This window comes from Monodon monoceros, unplaced genomic scaffold, assembly GCF_005190385.1.
Source record: "Monodon monoceros isolate NGI ecotype Baffin Bay Population unplaced genomic scaffold, NGI_Narwhal_1 Super_Scaffold_14, whole genome shotgun sequence".
Classification (NCBI taxonomy): Eukaryota; Metazoa; Chordata; class Mammalia; order Artiodactyla; family Monodontidae; genus Monodon; species Monodon monoceros.
This window is the reverse complement of record NW_021703770.1, coordinates 32,468,728-32,489,536: the sequence shown is the minus strand read 5'-3', so window position 1 is coordinate 32,489,536 and position 20,809 is coordinate 32,468,728. Positions and strand designations below refer to the sequence as shown.

Below are 20,809 nucleotides of genomic sequence, written 5' to 3'. Positions count from 1 at the left end.
TCTGAAGATGATTCCATAGGGCTTCAATAGGGGTTGAAGAGGGGAAAGTTGAAGGATAAAGAGACCAGTTGGAGGCATGAAGAGATAAGACCAAAGCTGTGATTGTGGCTATGGTGACTGACTCCATATAAGGGACAAAGAGAAAGTATAACAGCCAACACACATGAGGCTTTTATACCGTGTCAGTTTCATTGGGGGGCACATCTCAATTTTACAGGTGAGGAAGCTGATGCCCAGAAAGGTTAACTAACTTGTCCAGGGTTACACAGCTAGTACGTGGTGCAGCCAGGATTTACACCCAGGCAGTCTGGCTCCAGAGTCTGTATTTTAAACCAGTACATAAGACTTGGCTCTAGATGACTGGGGACAGATGATGGGGAGGTGTGCCCAACTGAGAAATGGTGACTACCTTAGTTTTGGATTGAGTTAAAGGTGGCGACAGGACATCTAAGGAGAAGGCAGAACTGGCTCTTAGGTGACACCCATCTATTAGTCATTAAGATAGAGGATCAGGGACTTCCCTAGTGGCGCAGTGCTTTAGAATCCGCCTGCCAATGCGGGGGACACGGGTTCGATCCCTGGTCCAGGAAGATCCCACATGCCACAGAGCAACTGAGCCCGTTTGCCACAACTACGGAGCCTTCACTCTAGAGCCCGCTAGCCACAACTACCGAGCCCGTGTGCCTAGAGCCCGTGCTCCGCAACAAGAGAAGCCACAGCAATGAGAAGCCCGCGCCCTGCAACAGAGTAGCCCCCGCTCGACGCAACTAGAGAAAGCCTGTGCGCAGCAACGAAGACCCAGCACAGCCAAAAATAAAAATAAAATAAATTAAAAAAAAAAAAGATAGAGGATCAATGAAAGCCATACGAATCAACAATGGAGAGAAAAGAGCAAAGGGCCCAGGAACGATGAGTGTTGGAGGACTAGGATGAGGTAGAGTAGAGATTAGAAAAGAGTGTTTGGCTACAGAGGAGAACCACCCTTGTACAGTATCTTAGAAGCCAAGCAGGAAAAGATTTTACAGAAGTGAGAAATGGCCAAGAAAATCCAAGGAGATTAAGAACTGAGAGCAGTCTATTGGAATTTTTTTTTTTTTTTTTTTTTTTTGTGGTACGCGGGCCTCTCACTGTTGTGGCCTCTCCCGTTGTGGAGCACAGGCTCCAGACGCGCAGGCTCAGCGGCCATGGCTCGCGGGCCCAGCCGCTCCGCGGCGTGTGGGATCTTCCCGGACCGGGGCACGAACCCGCGTCCCCTACATTGGCAGGCGGACTCTCAACCACTGTGCCACCAGGGAAGCCCCTGTTAGACTCTTCTTAATGTCCCAGGGCATGTGGTAGAGCGATCTGGAGCTTTTCTTGACTTGGTTGTGATCTCAGCTGCATGACTGCTCCACCTCTTTCATTACGTCAGTTGATGACTCATCTCTTAATTTTTCTCCCAACATCAACAAAATGAAGTAGTGGATTAAAGAAACAAATGAAAGAAAAAAAAATATTTGTGTTCTAACCCAGCCTTAGCCTTGCTGTGAATACTCAGGTGCTAATTTAAACTTTCCACCAAGGAAGAACAGAGATCAAGTTTATAGTTGACGTGCTCTGTGTTCAAGGCAACCCAGAAAATTACATACCTGAAGCTACTGAAAAGATAGTTAGAAAGCTGACCAGAGCAGGATTAGAATTGCCACTCCAAAAGAACAGTGATGAAACTCACCTTCAGAAAGTGTTCCAAACTTTGGTAAAAGCTGTTCTGTGAAACTGTCCTTCTTTACAAGTCTACATTTTTGCTCAGTGTACCAGAGAGATTGTTCTGTTTTTACTAAACCAAGCTTTATTCAACAGTGCTCTGTACCAGAGAGACTATAATCTATGAAAAAACAAAAAGTCCAAAGTCATTATGCAGTTGAAGGGGAGAGCATAAAAGCCCTTTGGCCATCAAAAATGTGAACAGAAACAGCTAGTAAGGATGTGCTTTCCCGGGGTATTTTTCTCCATTGATCATGTAAGGATTCATCAACCATTTCATCATAGGGGAAAAGCTGACGAATCTAGATTTATGAGTGAACATTCGTGCTGGGAACAGATAAAATCAGCAATCCAGGAGAATCAGCAGGAGGGAGTAGGGACTTGAAGGAAGACTCAAAGAAAAATTTCTCAAGTGAATCAGGGCACTACTTAGTGTAAATCAAGAGTTGGCTTTTATCCTTCACCCTGGCGCTTCCTGCTAAACTTTTGGAAATTAGCCAGTGTTGTAATTAACCCTCCCCCCGCCTCCCAGCTTTTCTTAAGTAAGAAAGAGAGTAAAATCTCCATCTTTTTCAATGGTGAGGTCACTGCAAATAACTTAAAGCCCTTCTTTCCTGTAAGACTGAGCGTTTTGGGAAGTATGCATGATGCCTGGGTGCTCATGCAACAATTAGGGTTCAGATTCCTCTACTTCTCCCTCTAAGTGAAGGCTGCAGACCGGGCACCCAGGGTGGCTCCTACTAAATGACTGAGAGGGGTGGTGGTGGCACTGCCACACATGGGCCTATCACCTCTGCCTTCGTGGTCCTCCCAGAGACTTCATTTCTTCCACCTGTAGGTTCTTAGGAGTCTACCAAAATTCTATCTCTAAATCAAGCCCTATCCTCTGTGATTAGTCATTTCCACAACATGGAAATACTATTTTACTGTTAAATCAAAGTACATAAATTGCTTTTTTTTACACTGAATTATAGTTGATTTACAATGTTGTGTTAATTTCTACTGTACAACAAAGTGATTCAGTTATACATATATATATATATTCTCTTTTATATTCTTTTCCATTATGGTTTATCACAGGATATTGAATATAGTTCCCTGTGCTATACAGTAGGACCTTGTTATTTATCCATTCTGTATGTACTAGTTTGCATCTGCTAACCCCAAACTCCCAGTCCAACCCTCCCCCACCTCCCCTGCCCTTGGCGACCACAAGTCTGTTCTCTGTGTCTGTTTCTGTTTTGTAGATAAGTTCATTTGTGTCATATTTTAGATTCCACATATAAGTGGTATCACATGGCATTTGTCTTTTTCTTTCTGACTTACTTCACTTAGTATGATAATCTCTAGGTCCATCCATGTTGCTGCAAATGGCATTATTTCATTCTTTTTTATGGCTGAGTAATATTCCACTGTATATAAAATACATAAATTTCTTTAGTTGACTCTCCAAAATGAATACCAATGTGCTCCTTTTGTCAGAAAATTCCATTATTGTGCATTACCAATATAGTCTTCACTTTACAAATGTTCCCCCCCCCCAAATAAAAAGATGTTTCCCACATCTGCCCATTTCAACGTTGACCGGCACACTCCTGCCTTTCCTTCAGGTCTTTGTTGAAACTTTGCTTCCTCCTTGATCTTCTGGTTAGGTTAGTCCCCTCTGTCATATAACCTCACTCATGACACTGTTTATTTCTCACACTCATTGCTCTTGTAACAGTGGTGCTTTCTTTTTTTCTTTCTCTTTTTTGGCTGCGTTGGATCTTCTTTCTCTAGTTGCAGCAAGCGGGGGCTACTCTTCGTTGCAATGCGTGGACTTCTTATTGCGGTGGCTTCTCTTGTTGCAGAGCTCGGGCTCTAGGCACATGTGCTTCAGTAGTTGCAGCATGAGGGCTCAGTAGTTGCGGCATATGGGCCCTAGAGTGCAAGCTCAGTAGTTGTGGCACACGGGCTTAGCTGTTCCGCGGCATGTGGGATCTTCCTGGACCAGTGACCAACCCATGTCCCCTGCATTGGTAGGCGGATTCTTAACCACTGCACCACCAGGGAAGTCCCAACAGTGGTGCTTTCTTTCCCCCACTGGACTGCAAGCTACTTGGGCTACAGGGCAGTGCCTGTGTCATTTGCCATTGCATCCTCCACAAATAGCATGGCGTCTGGCATCTTTTGGGCTCTCAATCAAAATAGCTAAATGAACCACATCAGTCTCCCTTTAATTAATGATTATCTTTAGCACTTCTGCATTATAACCAAGAATTGCTATACCCACAAACTTTACGGGAATATAGAACTGTGCTGTGATAGTAATACCTGTTATTGTATAACATTGTGCAGTTTACAGACCTCTGTTTTATTCATTATTTTATTCCATTCTTACAGTCGCATTGTGAGGTAAGTAGGGTGGGCATTGCTGTCTTTTTTTAAAAAAACTTTTAATTTCATATTGGAGTATAGCTGATTTACAATGTTGTGTTCGTTTCAGGTGTACAACAAAGCGATTCAGTTATACATATACATGTATCTATTCTTTTTCAAATTCTTTCCCCAATTAGGTTGTTACATAATACTGAGCAGAGTCCCCTGTGTTGTACAGTAGGTCCTTGTTGGTTATCCATTCACACCAGTTAGAATGGCCATCATCAAAAAATCCACAAACAATAAATGCTGGAGAGGGTGTGGAGAGGAGGGAACCCTCTTGCACTGTTGGTGGGAATGTAAATTGGTACAGCCACTATGGAGAACAGTATGGAGGTTCCTTAAGAGACTAAAAATAGTGTTGTCCTTATTTAAGGCGCGAAGAAACCGAACCTCAGGCAATTTTCCTCCACTGTAAGTGGTGAACAAAGACTCACTTCCAGGGCCTGTGCTGTTCCATGTCACCAGACTACCTAATGGTTACAAAGGCCTTCTACCAGGGTTTTCCTGTTTCCTTCCAGAAACTTGATTTTACCTTTTAATCCAATTAATTTACAGTTGGGTCATTTTCTCTTTCTTCCCAATCAGTTCCACCAAGTCCCTGGCACAAAGTTCAAACCAGGGGCCTGGAGATAGTCTGAAACTCCACTGTGCTCAGTGTGGATTTCCCACCCGGCCCCCAAACATATGTTCCCAATGTCAGTGTCATTTTCTGACCCTACACCAATGTGTGGCACCATGCCTCCACATAAAGGGCCCTCAACACAGCCTTTGTTGGGAGTTCGTACCAGTTTTCTATCACTAAGTGAACGGGGAGACCATCTACTATAAGAAGGCCCTGTAGGAATATCAGCAAAAAGGGACGTCTGTGACTGAATGCCCATCAGAAGGCTCTTGGTGACTGAATTTCCACTGATCGGCATACATGTTGCCTTTGCAAACCTGTTACTTGTCTGTGTCATGTTACTATGCGTGGACATAGGTGTTACTGAAATACAGGGTCTCATGGTTACTTTTTGGTTTCACTTCAATCAACAAGGCTGGGGAGCTGCTGAGGACTGTCATGGTTTGTGAGTATTTAAGTTACTCTCGCATCCTCCTTAGGAAATCGCTTTGATAGCCAGTTGCTGCTTTACCTGAGCCTGGCTTGGTTAGGACGGACAGATGACTCCAGCCTCCTCTCTTGCCTCTGCTGAAGGTTCTCCAGGTGCCCTCCTCACTCCCCATGACGATTTTTTACGACCTGTAGTTTCTATGTCCTTTAAATATAGTAGGCAACACGGGATTCATATACAGAGTTCGTCTCTTTCCTGTTGCTTTGTATCCCTGTTATGCAGCATATCTGCAATACGTCTTGTTTGCAAAGTAGCTTCTATTGCCTTTTTAAATTAAGGGACTTGGATTGGTCTATAATTTGCTAGCAATTATAGTACAAATTAAACTGGATAAAATAGTTTTTAATAACCGTTAACATGTTGATTACATTTAATGTATCGTACATATTTATACATTAGAACTCAGAGAGTTAAATGAAACCTGTTCCCTCTCAGTTTTTCATTTTAATATTCACTAATGAAGAATAATCAAAGAAGATGATTTGGCTTCTGAAGTGATTGGATGTGAAAAGCCAAGTGTGAAGGAAACCGACTTACACTACTTCTGTACTACCTTTGAAAGACCATTATTACTTCTCATGGGCAGTAGAGAAATAAATCAGTGGCTTTATCAATGCAATGGGGCAGTCACTTTAGTCTTAATCTTCCCTCTCTTCCATTCTGGGGAAGTACAAATTAACCAAATAATGTGTATTTTTTAGCGGATATCAAAGGAATACTTCTTTGATAATGAACCTCGTGTTTTTCTTGCTTTCACAGTAATAAACGACTGGTGGCCTTAGTGCCCATGCCCAGTGACCCTCCATTTAATACCCGAAGAGCCTACACCAGTGAGGATGAAGCCTGGAAGTCGTATTTGGAGAACCCCCTGACGGCGGCCACCAAGGCCATGATGAGTATCAACGGTGATGAGGACAGCGCTGCCGCCCTTGGCCTGCTGTATGACTACTACAAGGTAGGACCTGAAGCCCCGCCTCCCTCCACTTTCTGCCTCCAGGGCCTCCCCTCTCTAGTGGGCAGAGGGGCCAGATTCTTCATCCCAGGCCAGAGAATGAGTGGCATTGCCGCACTCGCTCTGGAATTCAGCCTCTTCCTGTTCTCATTGCGTCTCTGCATTCCCATCTATAAAGCACGACTTTACCACCCCACCCCGAGGGAGTTTCCATTTTAGGATAATTATTTCTGTGCCCTCTGTTTACAAGCATACATATTATCTACGTTTAATTTCTACTTCATATCATACTGCAGATCCTTCTTTGCTGCCATTTTTACTTTATGATTTTTGGTGAATAAAGAATATTACATTGTGTGGCTGTACCATAATTTAGTCATTGCTCAGTTTTGGGGCATTTAGGTTGCTTTTATCTTTTCTTATTTTATTTTTTAATTAAGTAATGAGAACCTTAAAAAAAATTTTTTTTTAATTTAATTTTTTGGCTGTGCCACACAGCTTGCAGGATCTTAGTTCCCCGACCAGAGATTGAACCCTGGCCGTCGGCAGTGAAAACAGAAGTGAAAATGCCGAGTCCTAACCACTGGACCACCAGGGAACTCCCTAGGTTGCTTTTAGATTTTCCATTTTATAAGAAACATCAGGGTTTCTAGATTTTTCAGTTTTGTAAGGAATACACCAATGAATACTTTAGTGGTAGGCTTTTGCAGCAATTCCAAAATCTGACTGTCTCCATTTGTTTCGATGAGTACTCAATATTTATTTTGAAAAACCCTTAAAACAAAATGAATGTAATTCGCTTGCATTACAAAAATACCTGCCATAGTTACTTTCAAAATAGGAGTATTTCAGGAAATCGAACAACAAACAATGGTCTGCCTCAACTATAAAGGACTATATCTGTTATGACCTGCTCCCTTAGAACCAATGAAGTGTAAAAAATCAACAGGTATTTACTGAATGAGGATATTTATTGCCTGACTTGATTGTAAACACTGTGGGCTTATGATGCTATTGGCACAAAGGTGAGAATGGCCGTGTTTATTTTGCTGGTTGGGCACGGTGAACTCTTTATTTTAGAATAAGAACTAAATCCCCCTCTTCCCCTCTCCCTCCATCATGAGAAAATCACCCAAGAGGAATCATTTTTCTTTGGGTAAGCACCAGTCTCAGCTTCCTGATTCCTCCCAGTGGTCTCACTTCTGCAAGTTGTGTTGTCCCCTGGGTCTCTCCTAAACCAGGGTTTTTGTGCTTTACGACGATTTCCCACCACCATGGACTCTGACACTGCCCCCGGGCCTATTTCTTTCACCAAAGTTCTCTAAACTTACTCATTCCTTTTCCAGCTTCTTCCCATTTTCTCTATTAAAACACTCAGGAGGGCTCCCTCCATGGGGAGAAGAATGAAAGCCAAGCCAAGTTGTGCTTATTTAAGATGAAACACGAGGTATGAGTAACTGATAGGTTGGCCCATCCAGGCTGCTTTAAATGAGGATATTATTAACTCAAATAAATGCATTTTTTATGGTTGGAAAGTGCTGGAGAAATACGGGAAGGGCATTCCACTAGTACCCTTGCCAGTCTAGGCTGATTTTTTTTCCCTTTACCAGCGGAGCTGGAGTTGGCCGATTTCGACAGCTCTCTTGTGAAGCTGTACAGCTCCCATCACGTCTCCTGACATAGCAAGAAAGGGCTTTAACTTTGGGAATTGGGGTCCAGATGAAAGGATATTTTAGGGTCTAACCTCCATTCCATGTAAGCAGGGCAGTTTCCTACAATGAACAGGAATCGCCTGAAGAAAAACGAGCCTAAAAACAAAGATGGTTTCTTGGCAGGCTTTCCTTTCTTCTTTTCTTTGTTTGTGGTTGTTTTATATATTTCAATCCTTTTTGACTAAGGAGCTTATTTGAAAAACACAAGGATGAACTCTAAACGTTTTGGAGTCAGAATTTTCAGAATGTATTGAGGACGGTATAGAAACACAGAACTTACCATGTTAGACTGCTTCATGTTATAGGCTATTTCTTGAGGGTTCAGCTTTATTGGACTTTTGTGTTAGTGTGTAATGTTCAGAAATGGTCTCATCCCTAGAAAGGAATCACAAAGCAATTTTCCTTTATTATAAAAAATAGTTAAAACTTGACACCTTTAAAAAAAATATCTTTATTGGATTGTAATTGCTTTACAGTGTTGTGTTAGTTTGTGCTGTACAACAAAGTGAATCAGCTGTATGTATACTTATATCCCCATATCCCCTCCCTCTTGAGCCTCCCTCCCACCCTGCCTATCCCACCCCTCAAGGTCGTCACAAAGCATCGAGCTGATCTCCCTGTGCTGTGCGGCTGCTTCCCACTAGCCATCCATTTTACATTTGGTAGCGTATATATGTCAATGCTACTCTCTCACTTTGTCCCCTCTTCTCCTTCCCCTGCTGTGAAAAATTGATACCTTTATCAATCTTTAAAATCTAGTAACATATTAAAGTGACCCTGATTTAATCACTTGGGTCATTACTACATTTTTTGGTAACTTTTATAACTATGTTAAACAAATACGTTAGTTAATGCTTTTATAAGACTTTGAAGAAATACATTAAGATACACTTTGAAAAAAAATATTTTTCTTATATTTATATTCTTTATATCTTATATTCTTATTCTTTATATCTTATATTCTTATGGATATAATTTCAGGTATCTGTATTAGATGGCAATTCTTTTGTATTAATGAAAAAGAGAAACACACCTTGAAACAAAAATCATTAGTAATTTAGGAAAGCAACGTATTTTATTTCCCACAGGTTCAGAGGATAAAGTGTTAGTAAGTATGGTACCTGGATTACCTCTCCTCTTGCACATTTTTAAGATTTAGAGGAAAGTTGAAATACTGCTTTCTGTAAATATTTTGTAATGCAGAGTAGAGAGTTTACATAAAACTCAATTTGAGGATGTAGAGAAAAAGGAACCCTTGTATACTGTTGATGGGAATGTAAATTGGTGCATCCACTATGGAAGACAGTATGGCAGTTTCTCAAAAAACTAAAAATAGAACCACCATATGACCCAGAGGTTCCACTCCTGGATATATATCTGAAAAAAATGAAAACACTAATTTGAAAAGATACATCCACCCCAGTGTTCATAGTAGCACTATTTACAATAGCCAAGATATGGAAGCAACCCAAGTGTCAGCGTCAGCTGACAAATGGATAAAGATGAGGTATATAAATACGATAGAGTACTATTCAGCCATAAAAAAGAATGAAATTTTGTCACCTGCAACATCATGGATGGACCTGGAGGGTATTATGCTAAGTGAAATGTCAGAGAAAGACAAACACTGTATGATATCACTTATATGTGGAATCTAAAAAATGAAAACAAACTAGTCAATATAACAAAACAGAAACAGACTTCAATATGTAGAGAACAAACTAGTGGCTACCAATGGAGAGAGGGGAGGGGGGAGGGGCAAGATAGGGGTAGGGGATTAAGAGGTACAAGCTACTACGTATAAAATAAGTTACAAGGATATATTGTACAATGCAGGGAATATAGCCAATATTTTATAATAACTATAAATGGAATATAGCCTTTAAAAATTGGCAATCTCTATGTTGGACACCTGAAATTTTTTTTTTTGCGGTACGTGAGCCTCTCACTGTTGCGGACTCTCCCGTTGTGGAGCACAGGCTCCGGGCGCGCAGGCCCAGCAGCTATGGCTCACGGGCCTAGCCACTCCATGGCACGCGTCCCCTGCATCGGCAGGCGAAGGCTTTCTCTAGTTGCGGCGAGCGGGGGCTACTCTTTGTTGTGGTGCATGGGCTTCTGATTGCTGTGGCTTCTCTTGTTGTGGAGCACGGGCTCTAGGCGCACGGGCTTCAGTAGTTGTGGCACGCGGGCTCAGCAGTTATGGTTCACGGGCTCTAGAGCACAGGATCAGTAGTTGTGGTGCACAGGCTTAGTTGCTCTGAGGCATGCAGGATCTTCCTGGACCAGGGCTTGAACTCATGTCCCCTGCATTGGCAGATGGATTCGTAACCACTGTGCCACCAGGGAAGTCCTGTTTTTTATGTATTTTAATGATTTAAATTCACATTATCTAGATGAATGAGTGAATAAGTGATTTAATAAATATTCATAAGCTGTTGAAATATTCATAAGCTGTTGAAACCAGCTTTTTATTTTTGGCTTATACATATACATTATAGAAAATTCAGGGAAGCTTAAAGAAGAAAGTGAAATTTCTTGTAATTTTTCTGTCATATTATTTGGCATCATTTTCTCCATTGCTGAACGATTTTGAACATAAGCCTGGTAGACTGGAGAAATGATTTATACATGTTACAGCAACAGCAGCAGCAGCAGGGAGGTGGGTTATGAGCAGAGAATCCAGTGAACAGTTTGTTGCAATAGTCCAGATAAAAAATGATGAAGCCCTAAAGTAAGACATGATGGTAGCTGTTCCTGGGTCAGCATTTGTGAGGTTCTCTCTGAATCAGCCACTCTGTTTAGTCAGCCATACTGCATAGAGACAAAGCAGTATGTTCAAGAAATCACTGAGTATTTGTTTGAATAAAAGCTGGCAACTGGGGCTTCCCTGGTGGCGCAGTGGTTGAGAGTCCGCCTGCCGATGCAGGGGACGCGGGTTCATGCCCCGGTCCGGGAAGATCCCACATGCCACGGAGCGGCTGGGCCCGTGAGCCGTGGCCAATGAGCCTGCGCGTCCGGAGCCTGTGCTCCTCAACGGGAGAGGCCACAACAGTGAGAGGCCCACGTACCGCAAAAAAAAAAAAAAAAAAGCTGGCAACTGATTGTGTGTGTGTGTGTTTGTGTGTGTGTGAGATTTGGTGGGAGAACCCTATAATTAGGGTCATAATATCTAAGCTGATTCTCAGATTAACAAAGGCAGAGTACAGAAGAAGGGTTTTGGGGAAAAGGATAATTGTATGTTGAGTTTGATGCGCTTGTAGGATGTCTAGGTAGGGATGTCTGATAGACAGTATTGCGGGTCTAGACTTGAGAAAGGGGCCTGAGTTCAGAGGTCTCAGTTTCTCTAAGAAGGACAGTCTTTGGGAAACCAAAGGTAAACATGGTTCAGCCTGGCCCAGATGGGAGCAAACCCAAAGGTTTCCCTTTGTCACATTGTGCCCAATACTGTAGACTGAGCAGGCTGCTCAGAGCTGGCATCACTCCATCTTAGCAACACTAATGTTCACTTCCAGGAGTCTTTGGGAGTTACTAATACGTTTTAGTGTTTGGAATCCCTATTTCTCCTATTTCTTTGATTCTACTTTTTGCAGGCCATTTTGATTGATTCAGTCATTCTTTCAACAAGAATTTAGTGAGGGCCTGCTACATTCCAGGCGCTTGGGACATAACCATGCACAAGGTGGACACTCGTGGAGATTGTAGTCTAATCTTGGATATGAACATTTAGATGGTTCTTGAAGTAAGCTCACAAGTTAGCTTAGAGAAGGCATGGGTAGGGTGGGGCAGGGGACTATGTGATGGTTCTGCTGCAAGAAGGAGCATTGCATGGTCAGAGATGTAGTGTGGCTGTACACACAGCAGTGATGGGGGTGGCCCAAGTTGAGGCAGAAGAGTTTTTGGAGGCCATGTTCCTGAGAATAACGGGAAGCATTGAAGAGTTTTAAGTAAGAGCATAGTGGGGTCAGACTGAAAGATCACTGTGTATCTTCTTACTGGATCCCAAATGGATTTGCAGGGGTTAAGTGAAGGAGAGGAGAGACCAGTTAGGCTGATGCCGTAGCTCAGGTAAGAGATTTCGGGGGCTGAACCAGGAGGCAGGCATCCACAGGGAAGTTGATGGATTTGAGTCACAAGGGATTTAGTGTAATGTCTTCAAGCTTCATCCATATTATAGCATGTATCAGAATTTCATCTTCAAGGCTGAATAATATCCCATTGTATGTATATATCACATTTTGTTTACCCATTCATCTGTAGATGGATGGACATTTGGGTCATTTCCACTTTTTGGCTATTGTGAATAATGCTGCTATGAACATGGGTGTGCTGGGTATTAAAATTTTATGTTTATCTGTCGTTTTCAGTAGATGATAGGAGCTATGTTTTATTCATTTCATTTCTGTCTAGCACTTAGTAATGCCTGCTACATTGTAGACCCTCATCATTGACATGTGAGTGAAGGACAATTGATTTACTTTATTTTTATTTAACCAATGCTTATAAATTCCCAGACACTCTAAGTGGCTTTAAAAAAATTAACTCACTTAATTTTACTAAACACCCTGTGAGGTATAGGACTACCATTATGCCTGTTTTACAGCTGAGGAAACCGAGGCAGAATTAGTAAGTGGTAGAGCTGAGATTTGAACCCAAACAATCAGGTCTAGGCCTGGACTCTTAGCCACCCTGCTATGTTGCCTCCCTTGCCCAGCTGACTGGGCTTGCATACATATTCAGGTGAGTGGAAACTATCCATGAGGATTGCTAGTCCGGAATCCAGAAGAGAGATGCTTCTCATAAACGCTCTCTTATGTCAAAATAGTGAAGGCGGTGTTTTGAGTGCAAAGGTGTTTGGCTAGAAGGAAGATCTGGAGATTTAGGAAGAAACAAAATCAGAACCAAAAAAACCCAAAACATCCAACCAGGCAAACAAATCTAAACCCACCATTCATGTGTTTGAGAACTATGGTAGAGATAGGTAAGCGATCCTTAATGCGGTAGGGCGGTCATATGATGTTCAGAAACACAGCTGGTAGGGGGATCCCTTCTCTCAAGTAGCACTTTTTCAATAATCTTTCATGTAATATGTTGGCATTGTGGTTGTGAAGTCAATAATAAAAGTGCATTAGAAGAAGCAGGGTGGGAGCCAGTTTGAGAGCTAGGGAGGGTAGGTGAAGGCTGGCTCAGGTATTAGATGTTGCTCCCTCACTGGACAGTGCAGCCCCCTACCCAGTTTGCCCCCCTGCATGTCAGCACCTGGAGTCCCTCATCAGAGTGGAGGATCAGTCCCTGTTCCTTAATGGGATACCTGTTGTAGTTCCAAGATGTTTTCTCTCTGCTCCAGAGCACAGATCCTCTTACCCTTTCCCCTCATCCACTCCCAACCGAGGTGGGGAGGGCTCAGAAGGTGCTCAGGTCCAGCGAGAGAGAGTTGCCAGTGTCAGCAGGGCACAGCAGAATCAGGATTGCTGTGGCCCTACATTGATTATCACCCTTTTGTATCCGGTCTACTGGCATTGCCAATCAGGCTGGTTACCTTTAACCATCTCCTGGCCATTGCAAATTTGCCACCGTTCTCTGGAGAATGTTCCATTTCCTTTTCTTTGCTTATGCTGGTGTCAAGCTCTGCATCTACATAAGTCTGACTGATGGTTGGTGATGTTTTCAGGTTCCTCGAGACAAGAGGCTGCTGTCTGTAAGCAAAGCAAGTGACAGCCAAGAAGACCAGGATAAAAGGTATGATAATATATACAGGAATATGCCTGACTCCCCAGATAACTCTTTTTCTATGTTTTTTGAAAACAATAGTATTAAACTATAACTTTTGTTCTTGAGAGGATATGGGAGTCAAGAAGCTTCATGTCTGCTACCTGGTTTTGGAGTCTGGAACAAAACTGGATCTCTCAGGCGGGAGAGAAAATTGTATTTTTTGGTTTTGCAATTCTGCAAAGGGCATTCAGTATCTTCCAAGGAGGCTGCAGATCCCAAGAGTTAGAGGTGATATACAGGCAAGATAGCCTACTGCTGGCATGAACTTTTCTGTCCGTCCGATGGCTGTATGACTGCGATGAGGCCCTTGAGGGAGTGAGACATTTGAAGATCGTCTTTGATAAGGGGGAGAGGAAGGAGGCCAGGCTGATCTCAGTTCAGGGAGGAGCTGGTAGAGAGCCATGGGTGGCAGAGGACACTGTTGGGGTGCAGGGGCAGGAAAGATGTTAGGAGACCATAGGTCATACTCCTTTCCTTCAATCCTGAGTTAAGAACCAGTTGAAAAACAAGAAACAGACAGATTGAAATTAAAAAGGAAAAAAAATCAATTTTACTTCTGATGAAGCTAATTAGAGAATGTGATTTTGAACCAGCAATTTGTAACATTTCAGTCCTGACTTAGATATGGCTATTCATCCAATCCCAAGCAGGACTTCAGGCCTCCCTGAAGGGACAGGCCACTGATGGCATGGCCACAGTGACTGGAGTGTCCCTTTTCTTTGGCCAAGATGATCCAGACATAAAGAGGGAACCACAAGGGTCTGAACCACCTTGCTCAGCTACTTCTCCCAAACTCACCAATCAAATACATCTCTTCCCCTGCAGAGGGACGGAGAAGCCACAGTGCTTTTCTGTTGGGGGGTTTTTCCACTTGGAAACATGAAGCCAGGAGAAATGAAGTCTCCTGCTAAAACACATGTCAGAATCTTTCCTGGCCTTGATAGGAGCTGCTTGTGACATTGTGATCTTGTCATACGACTAGCAGTGGGGGCCACCCCGCCCATCAGTGGTCCTGTGCTGTGTATCACCTCTAAGGCACGTCCCCAGCAGGTGATCAAGGCTGTCTGCACCTGACTTGTGGTTCCACAGGGATCTTCTGATGCTCTATGCTGCTTTGGGGCCCTGGGCACTAGTGAGTAGCAGTGATGACAGGGAGAAAGAGGCTGATGCTCTTCAGGTCCTATAACTTTTCCACCATCCAACCAGCATTTATTAGGCTAAGCAAGTGCTGTCTCCTAAGACCTATACCAGTAATCACAGAAAAGTTGGGGGAGGCGTGGGGGGTGGAGGTGGGGAGGGGAACGAATCTAAGATGTGTGCTCTGTATGTATCATAATAGACAAAAGAGCCCATGTTTTGGTAAAGTATCTTCTAGAGCAACATTAAAGACTGATAGCCACTCATTGTATTTTAAAGGCCATTTTTGTGATATCAATGGAGTGCCTTAAAAAAAAACTGGCGGTGAGGTATAGACAAACCACCTTGTATGGACTGATTATGACTTAGTAGACTTCCGGTTGAATGTAATTTGGAAGGATATCATTTGGTCTGCAATGTACTCATGAATTAAGGTGCCATGTGCTGACATGATATCATTACAAATGTTCGTATACAGAAGTCGCCACTTTGAAAAGTAATCTCAATGTCATGACCCCAAATTTTTTAAAAGTATATTTCAATGAACCATTCTTAGCCTTGCATTTTTTTCTCACATTATAATGTTTGGTTCAATTTTAAATTCTATTGCAGGTGAGTCAGTATATCTCACAATAATTCTTACTTTGTTCTGATCGCCCATTTTTTGGATGACTTCCAGAGTTCTCTGGCATCAGCTTTTAAGGTCGGTGCTATTCTATAGAGGCACATTTACACATTATAGGATGGTGCCGAGTCTGTTGTTCCCTTGTCTCATGGTAGTGACGATTCAACTAGATTTGCACAACTCTATTAGTTTGCTTATTTATTTGTTTATAAGCACACCAGAAATATTTTGACGTGTGTTTCTTGTTTAGAATCCAAGTGTTTTGCATGAATTAAAGACTTAAGAAATTTGGACTGAAGTGGACTCTAACTGTAGAGGAGTTGATTAATTTTGAATATTTTGGCAAAGCCAGTAAGACCGTGCTTGTGCAAAGCCCAGAAGTGCTGAAAGTGGATAATTGCTTTGGTAGCTAGTGAACGTAGACCAACCGTCCTACACCCAACTTGCAGAACATTACCCACAAGTATTAGTGGTTACTCCTCCACAGAAGGGTCCCGGATAAAATGAGTTTGAGAAATTCTGGGTTACAGTTAAACAAGTGGAGGAACCCTTGGGGGCCTTTACTGTGTTCACGACTGTGACTCACCAGGGTGGTCTTGTTTAGGCAGTTTTTTTTTTAATACTGATTTTATCATGGTCTCCTTTCTTTGAGGAACATATATTAACATTCTATGCAATGTTCTCAACAATAAGGTTTGGGAAATACTGAAATAAATGGGTGGCCTGGGTTTTGGCATCATCAGCTTACTGGATTCAGATTGAACGTAATTCCTAAATTTTCACTGTGTCTTAGATACAGATTCATTGTATTGATATAGCCATGAAAGCAGGTTATTACTTAAAGCCAGAATGTTTATAGACTCACGATTTCATTCTTTAAAGGGTTTGTTTCTAGAATGATTTCTACAGGTCTGTGACTGACTCAGAGAGGTCCAGGTATTTTTCTGTTGGCTTTGTTCACGTGGAGCCATTCTTTCCTCAAGCTTCACTTTGAAGTTTTATTTGAAAAATCAAAGCTAAAAATACCGAGTCCTGTTTGAGAGGCAAACTCAGAGGCGAGTGGATTTCCTTTACAGAGAGGAGCCACGAGAGCCCAATTCTTGGAAGAACCAATTTTATTCAAATATTTCTCTCGATGAGAGATCGCTGTAAGCCCCAGAAAGCACATGCTAGTTTTAGAAAAACAGACATTGGGGACGGGGCTCCACGCAAAACGTGCATTTTCTCTCTGTGTCATTCAGAATAATCTATAAATAAGAGGTGGCCTCAAATCTTACCACAAGGACTTTGCTAGTAAAATCATTTTGCTATCAATAACGCTCTTTTCGTAAGAAGTTTCTCTCTGCTTCTGCTCTCTCCCAGTATTCTATAGTATAGATGAAAGTATTTCATCTTATACTGGCAAGAATTAATCTTCTGAATCCTTTCCTTTCTCTTTGTAGCACAGGAGGTCTGAGATCTGAGAGATCTTGTCTTACGTAAGCCCAGTTACACCACCTCCTTAAGCCGTGAAAGTAATTCAGTGCTAAGGACATCAATGAGCTGATGGTACTTCTCAATTTAGTGAAAATATTCTAATGATAAATTCTCATTATATTATTATTATTATTATTTTTTTTTTTTTTGCGGTACGCGGGCCTCTCCCTGTTGTGGCCTCTCCCGTTGTGGAGCACAGGCTCCGGACGCGCAGGCTCAGCGGCCATGGCTCACGGGCCCAGCCGCTCTGCGGCATGTGGGATCCTCCCAGACCGGGGCACGAACCCGTGTCCCCTGCATCGGCAGGCGGACTCTCAACCACTGCGCCACCAGGGAAGCCCTCTCGTTATATTATTTTTCCTGCAAGGAGTTTAGCCTGCAGAAGAGTGAAAAATATTCTTTCCACTCTCTTCCTTTAACTTATTGTCCTGCTCCCACCTTTTTTCAAAAAAGCTACTTAAAATGTTTTCTTCTGAAAGCTTTCAAACATACCCATAAATAAAGACGATGGTATAATGAACCCCCAGATACCCATCCCATCCTCCGGGTTCAGCACTGATAACTTTGTGTTACACCTACTTAAACTTGACCTTTTCTTTCTTTCTTTCTAAATTTTTATTGCAATAGTATCCAAAATAAGTTCCTGGCTTACTTTATGTCATTTCACCTCTAACAACTTATGATTTGTATCTCTAAATAAAGACATTTTATTACCTAATCTCAAAATCATTATCACATCTAGGTGAGTTAACAGTACTTCCTTAACATCAGCTACCTCTCAGTTCATATTCAGTTGTCTCAAAAATCCCACTGCCTCATAAGTGCCTTTTTGGTTTTTTAGATCAGGATCCAGACAAGATCTGCTAATCCTATTTGATTATGTCTTTTAAGTTTCTTAACCTAGAACAAGTCTCCCACTTTTCTTTCTTTTTTCATGCCTCTGACTTATTGAAGAAACCAGGTCAGTAAGATGTGTGACATTCTGGTTTGTATGATTGTTTCTTTTCAATGTTGTTTAAATTATTCTTCCAGCTCCCATATATCCTAAGAACTGGAAGCTAGATGTAAAGGCTTGCTTGATTTAGAGTCAGCTGTTTCGGGGGGGGGGTGGGCAATAGCACTTTCTAGGTGGGGCTCATTGCATGATACCAGGAGGCACATATGTGTAGTTGTCCTCCTTCTAGTGATACAAAGATTCATTGCATTCCATTGTAAAGTTTGCCATCAGCTCTCCCCCTAATGCATTAGCATCCACTGATTCTTGTTTACATCAGTTATTAGGAGTTGCAGAAGGGTGATGTTTCTAATTCTGTTCTGTTGCGGGGTGTGGGTTTAAACACACAGAAACTGTCTTGGCACCAGTGGAGCCCAGAGTAGTTTGAGTGGAGGAGAAAACCGAGTGCAGGTCCTAAAGACTGTTCCAGTGAACCTTTCCCTAAATCAAGACCACCTGGAGAATTCAAAACGGGAACAGTATAGCACGAACGTCTCTGAGAGCCCAGCCGTCATCCCCATGGCGGGAATCACAGTGGTGAAGGCCGAAGATTTCACACCGGTTTTCACGGCCCCACCTGTGCACTATCCCCGGGGAGATGGTGAAGAGCAACGCGTGGTTATCTTTGAACAGACTCAGTATGGTGTGCCGTCCGTGGCCAGCCATAGCACCTACCTCAAGGATGATCAGCGCAGCACCCCGGACAGTACTTACAGCGAGAGCTTCAAAGACGGAAACACAGAGGTGAGTCCCTGGCTCTTACGTCAGCAGCTGGAACTGAAACCCAAAACCACCTAACTTGTTTTCTCTGTTGGCTTTTTAAGTGGGATGAGTGAATTCAACTGTGAGTTTAAGATTTTGTTTGTTTTTTTTTTAAACATGCCTGCATCTTTCTTCATAAACGGGTTTTATTAGACCATTGGCCTAGGTGTGTGGAGGAATATTTCCGTTTTCCTGCCTCTTAGATGACAGATTCCTTGACTGGTTTTAGTTTTAGTCTTAAAATGAACTATTTTTGAAGAACAAAGGGCTGTTTGCGTGGAAATTTCCTACTTTGTAAAGTTTTCACTTTGACCTCTTCTAGTTTGTAACTTTCCAAATGGCAGCCAAAGATGTTGCCTGCCCATCACTTTTTAAAACAATATAACTCTTTAAAGACCTTGTCTGATTGAATACTCAAGAAAGAATTGGTATTGTCAGTAATCAAGTGTGTACATGTATGTGTACTTGGTACCTTACAGATAGATTCTATGTATTCTTCTCGTGTGCCCAAAGAACTTACGGAAGCAATGATCTTTGCTTGCTTGTTTGTTTTAAATTCACACGTTTGAAAATTTTGCTAATTGTTTACAATGATGTAACCAACGTCAGAATCAGTGGAAAGTTTCCTCATCCTAAGAGTTTGAATTTCAAGCCCTCCCGTCTCCTCTTGCTCGTGGCAGACACAGATTAGCCTTCTGTCACTATACTTCTGCTTTTTCTCAAATTTCATATAAATGGAATGGTAGAGTATAGAGTCTTGTATGTTGCCTTCTTTCATTTAGCAGAATCTTTTTGAGATTCATCTATGTTATCGCTTGTGCTAATAATTTGTTTCTAAAATTGCTGAGTAGTATCCCACGGTAAGCATGTATCACAATTTATTCCCCAGTTGGTGGACTTTTGGTTGTTTCTAGGTTTTGGCTTCTAGGGTTTGGCTATTATGAATAACGCTGCTGTGGACACATGCTTTCATTTGTCTTGTCTTGTGTAAATACCTAGGACTGCACTTGCTGGGTCATGTGGTAAATGTATGTGAAACACTGCTGACAGTGTTTCAAGGTGGCTGGAACATTTTCATTCTCACCAGCAATACATGAGGGTTCCCCTTTTCCATATCCTTGCCCAAACTTGATATTGTCCGTCTTTTTAACTGTAGTCGTTTTAGTGCATATGTGATCGTGTCTCATTGTGGTTTAAAATTGCATTTCTCTGGTGTCTAGTGATGTTGAATATTATTCCGTGTGTTTATCTGACCGTTCCTGTAACTTCTTTTGTGAAATGTCTGTTCAAATAATTTGCCCAATTTTTAAATTGGGTTATTTGTCTTCCTTTTATTAAGTTGTAAGAGATCCCTAAATAGTGTAGCCCTTTATCAGTTATACGTTTTGCAGTGTGATAGCCACTTTATTTTCTTAACTATGTTTTTCAAACAGCAACAGTATTTAATCTTGATGAAGTCCAGTTAATCAATATTTTCCTCTTAGAGTTTATGCTTTCGATGTACAGTTTAAGAAGTCTTGGCCTAACCTAATGTCACAAAGATTTCTCTGTTTTTTTTTCTAGACATTTAATAGTTTTACATCTTACGTGTAGGTTTATGATCCACTTTGAGATAATTTTTATATCTGGTGTTAGAGAAGGGTTGAGTCCCATTTCTTTCCCACATTGATATCCAGTGTTCCAGCATCATTTGTTGGAAAGACAATATTCTTTCCATTTAATTGCCTTGGGATCTTTGTAGAACAACAATTGCTGATATAATTGTGGATCACCTCTCCAGTTTTTGACCCAGAATATGTAATGCTTTTCTTCTTGTTTTTAGTTCAGGTCAGCTGCTTCAACATTTAGGAGCAGTGCCTTTACATTTGAGTCGATGGTCACTGACATCTCATTTTGCACTCCACCTGGGTCAATAAAAGACAATGGCAGAAGGGGAAAACTTGTGGTTTCTTATTTCTTAAAGAGGAGTGACTGTGGTGGCAGTATACCAAATACTTGCAGCCCGATACCCATTTAGTTGCCAATGGGACAAAATTCAGCCACCTGAGGCTGAAATTGTAACCCTAAATAATCATATTTTAAAATAATAAGCATTTGATGAGCACC

The 20,809-nt window shown here is 41.9% G+C and overlaps 1 protein-coding gene across 4 annotated transcripts in view; it reads left to right on the top strand.

The window, feature by feature from the left end:
• Positions 1–20,809, top strand: part of GRHL2 (grainyhead like transcription factor 2) — a 164,146-nt gene that overhangs the window by 43,214 nt on the left and 100,123 nt on the right. For all 4 annotated transcript variants that reach the window (XM_029223040.1, XM_029223039.1, XM_029223042.1 and 1 more), the window contains exons 2-4: positions 6,036–6,231; positions 13,609–13,676; positions 18,292–18,685. In XM_029223040.1, coding sequence (XP_029078873.1) covers positions 6,036–6,231; positions 13,609–13,676; positions 18,292–18,685 — 658 coding nt within the window. The remainder of the gene's footprint in view (positions 1–6,035; positions 6,232–13,608; positions 13,677–18,291; positions 18,686–20,809) is intronic.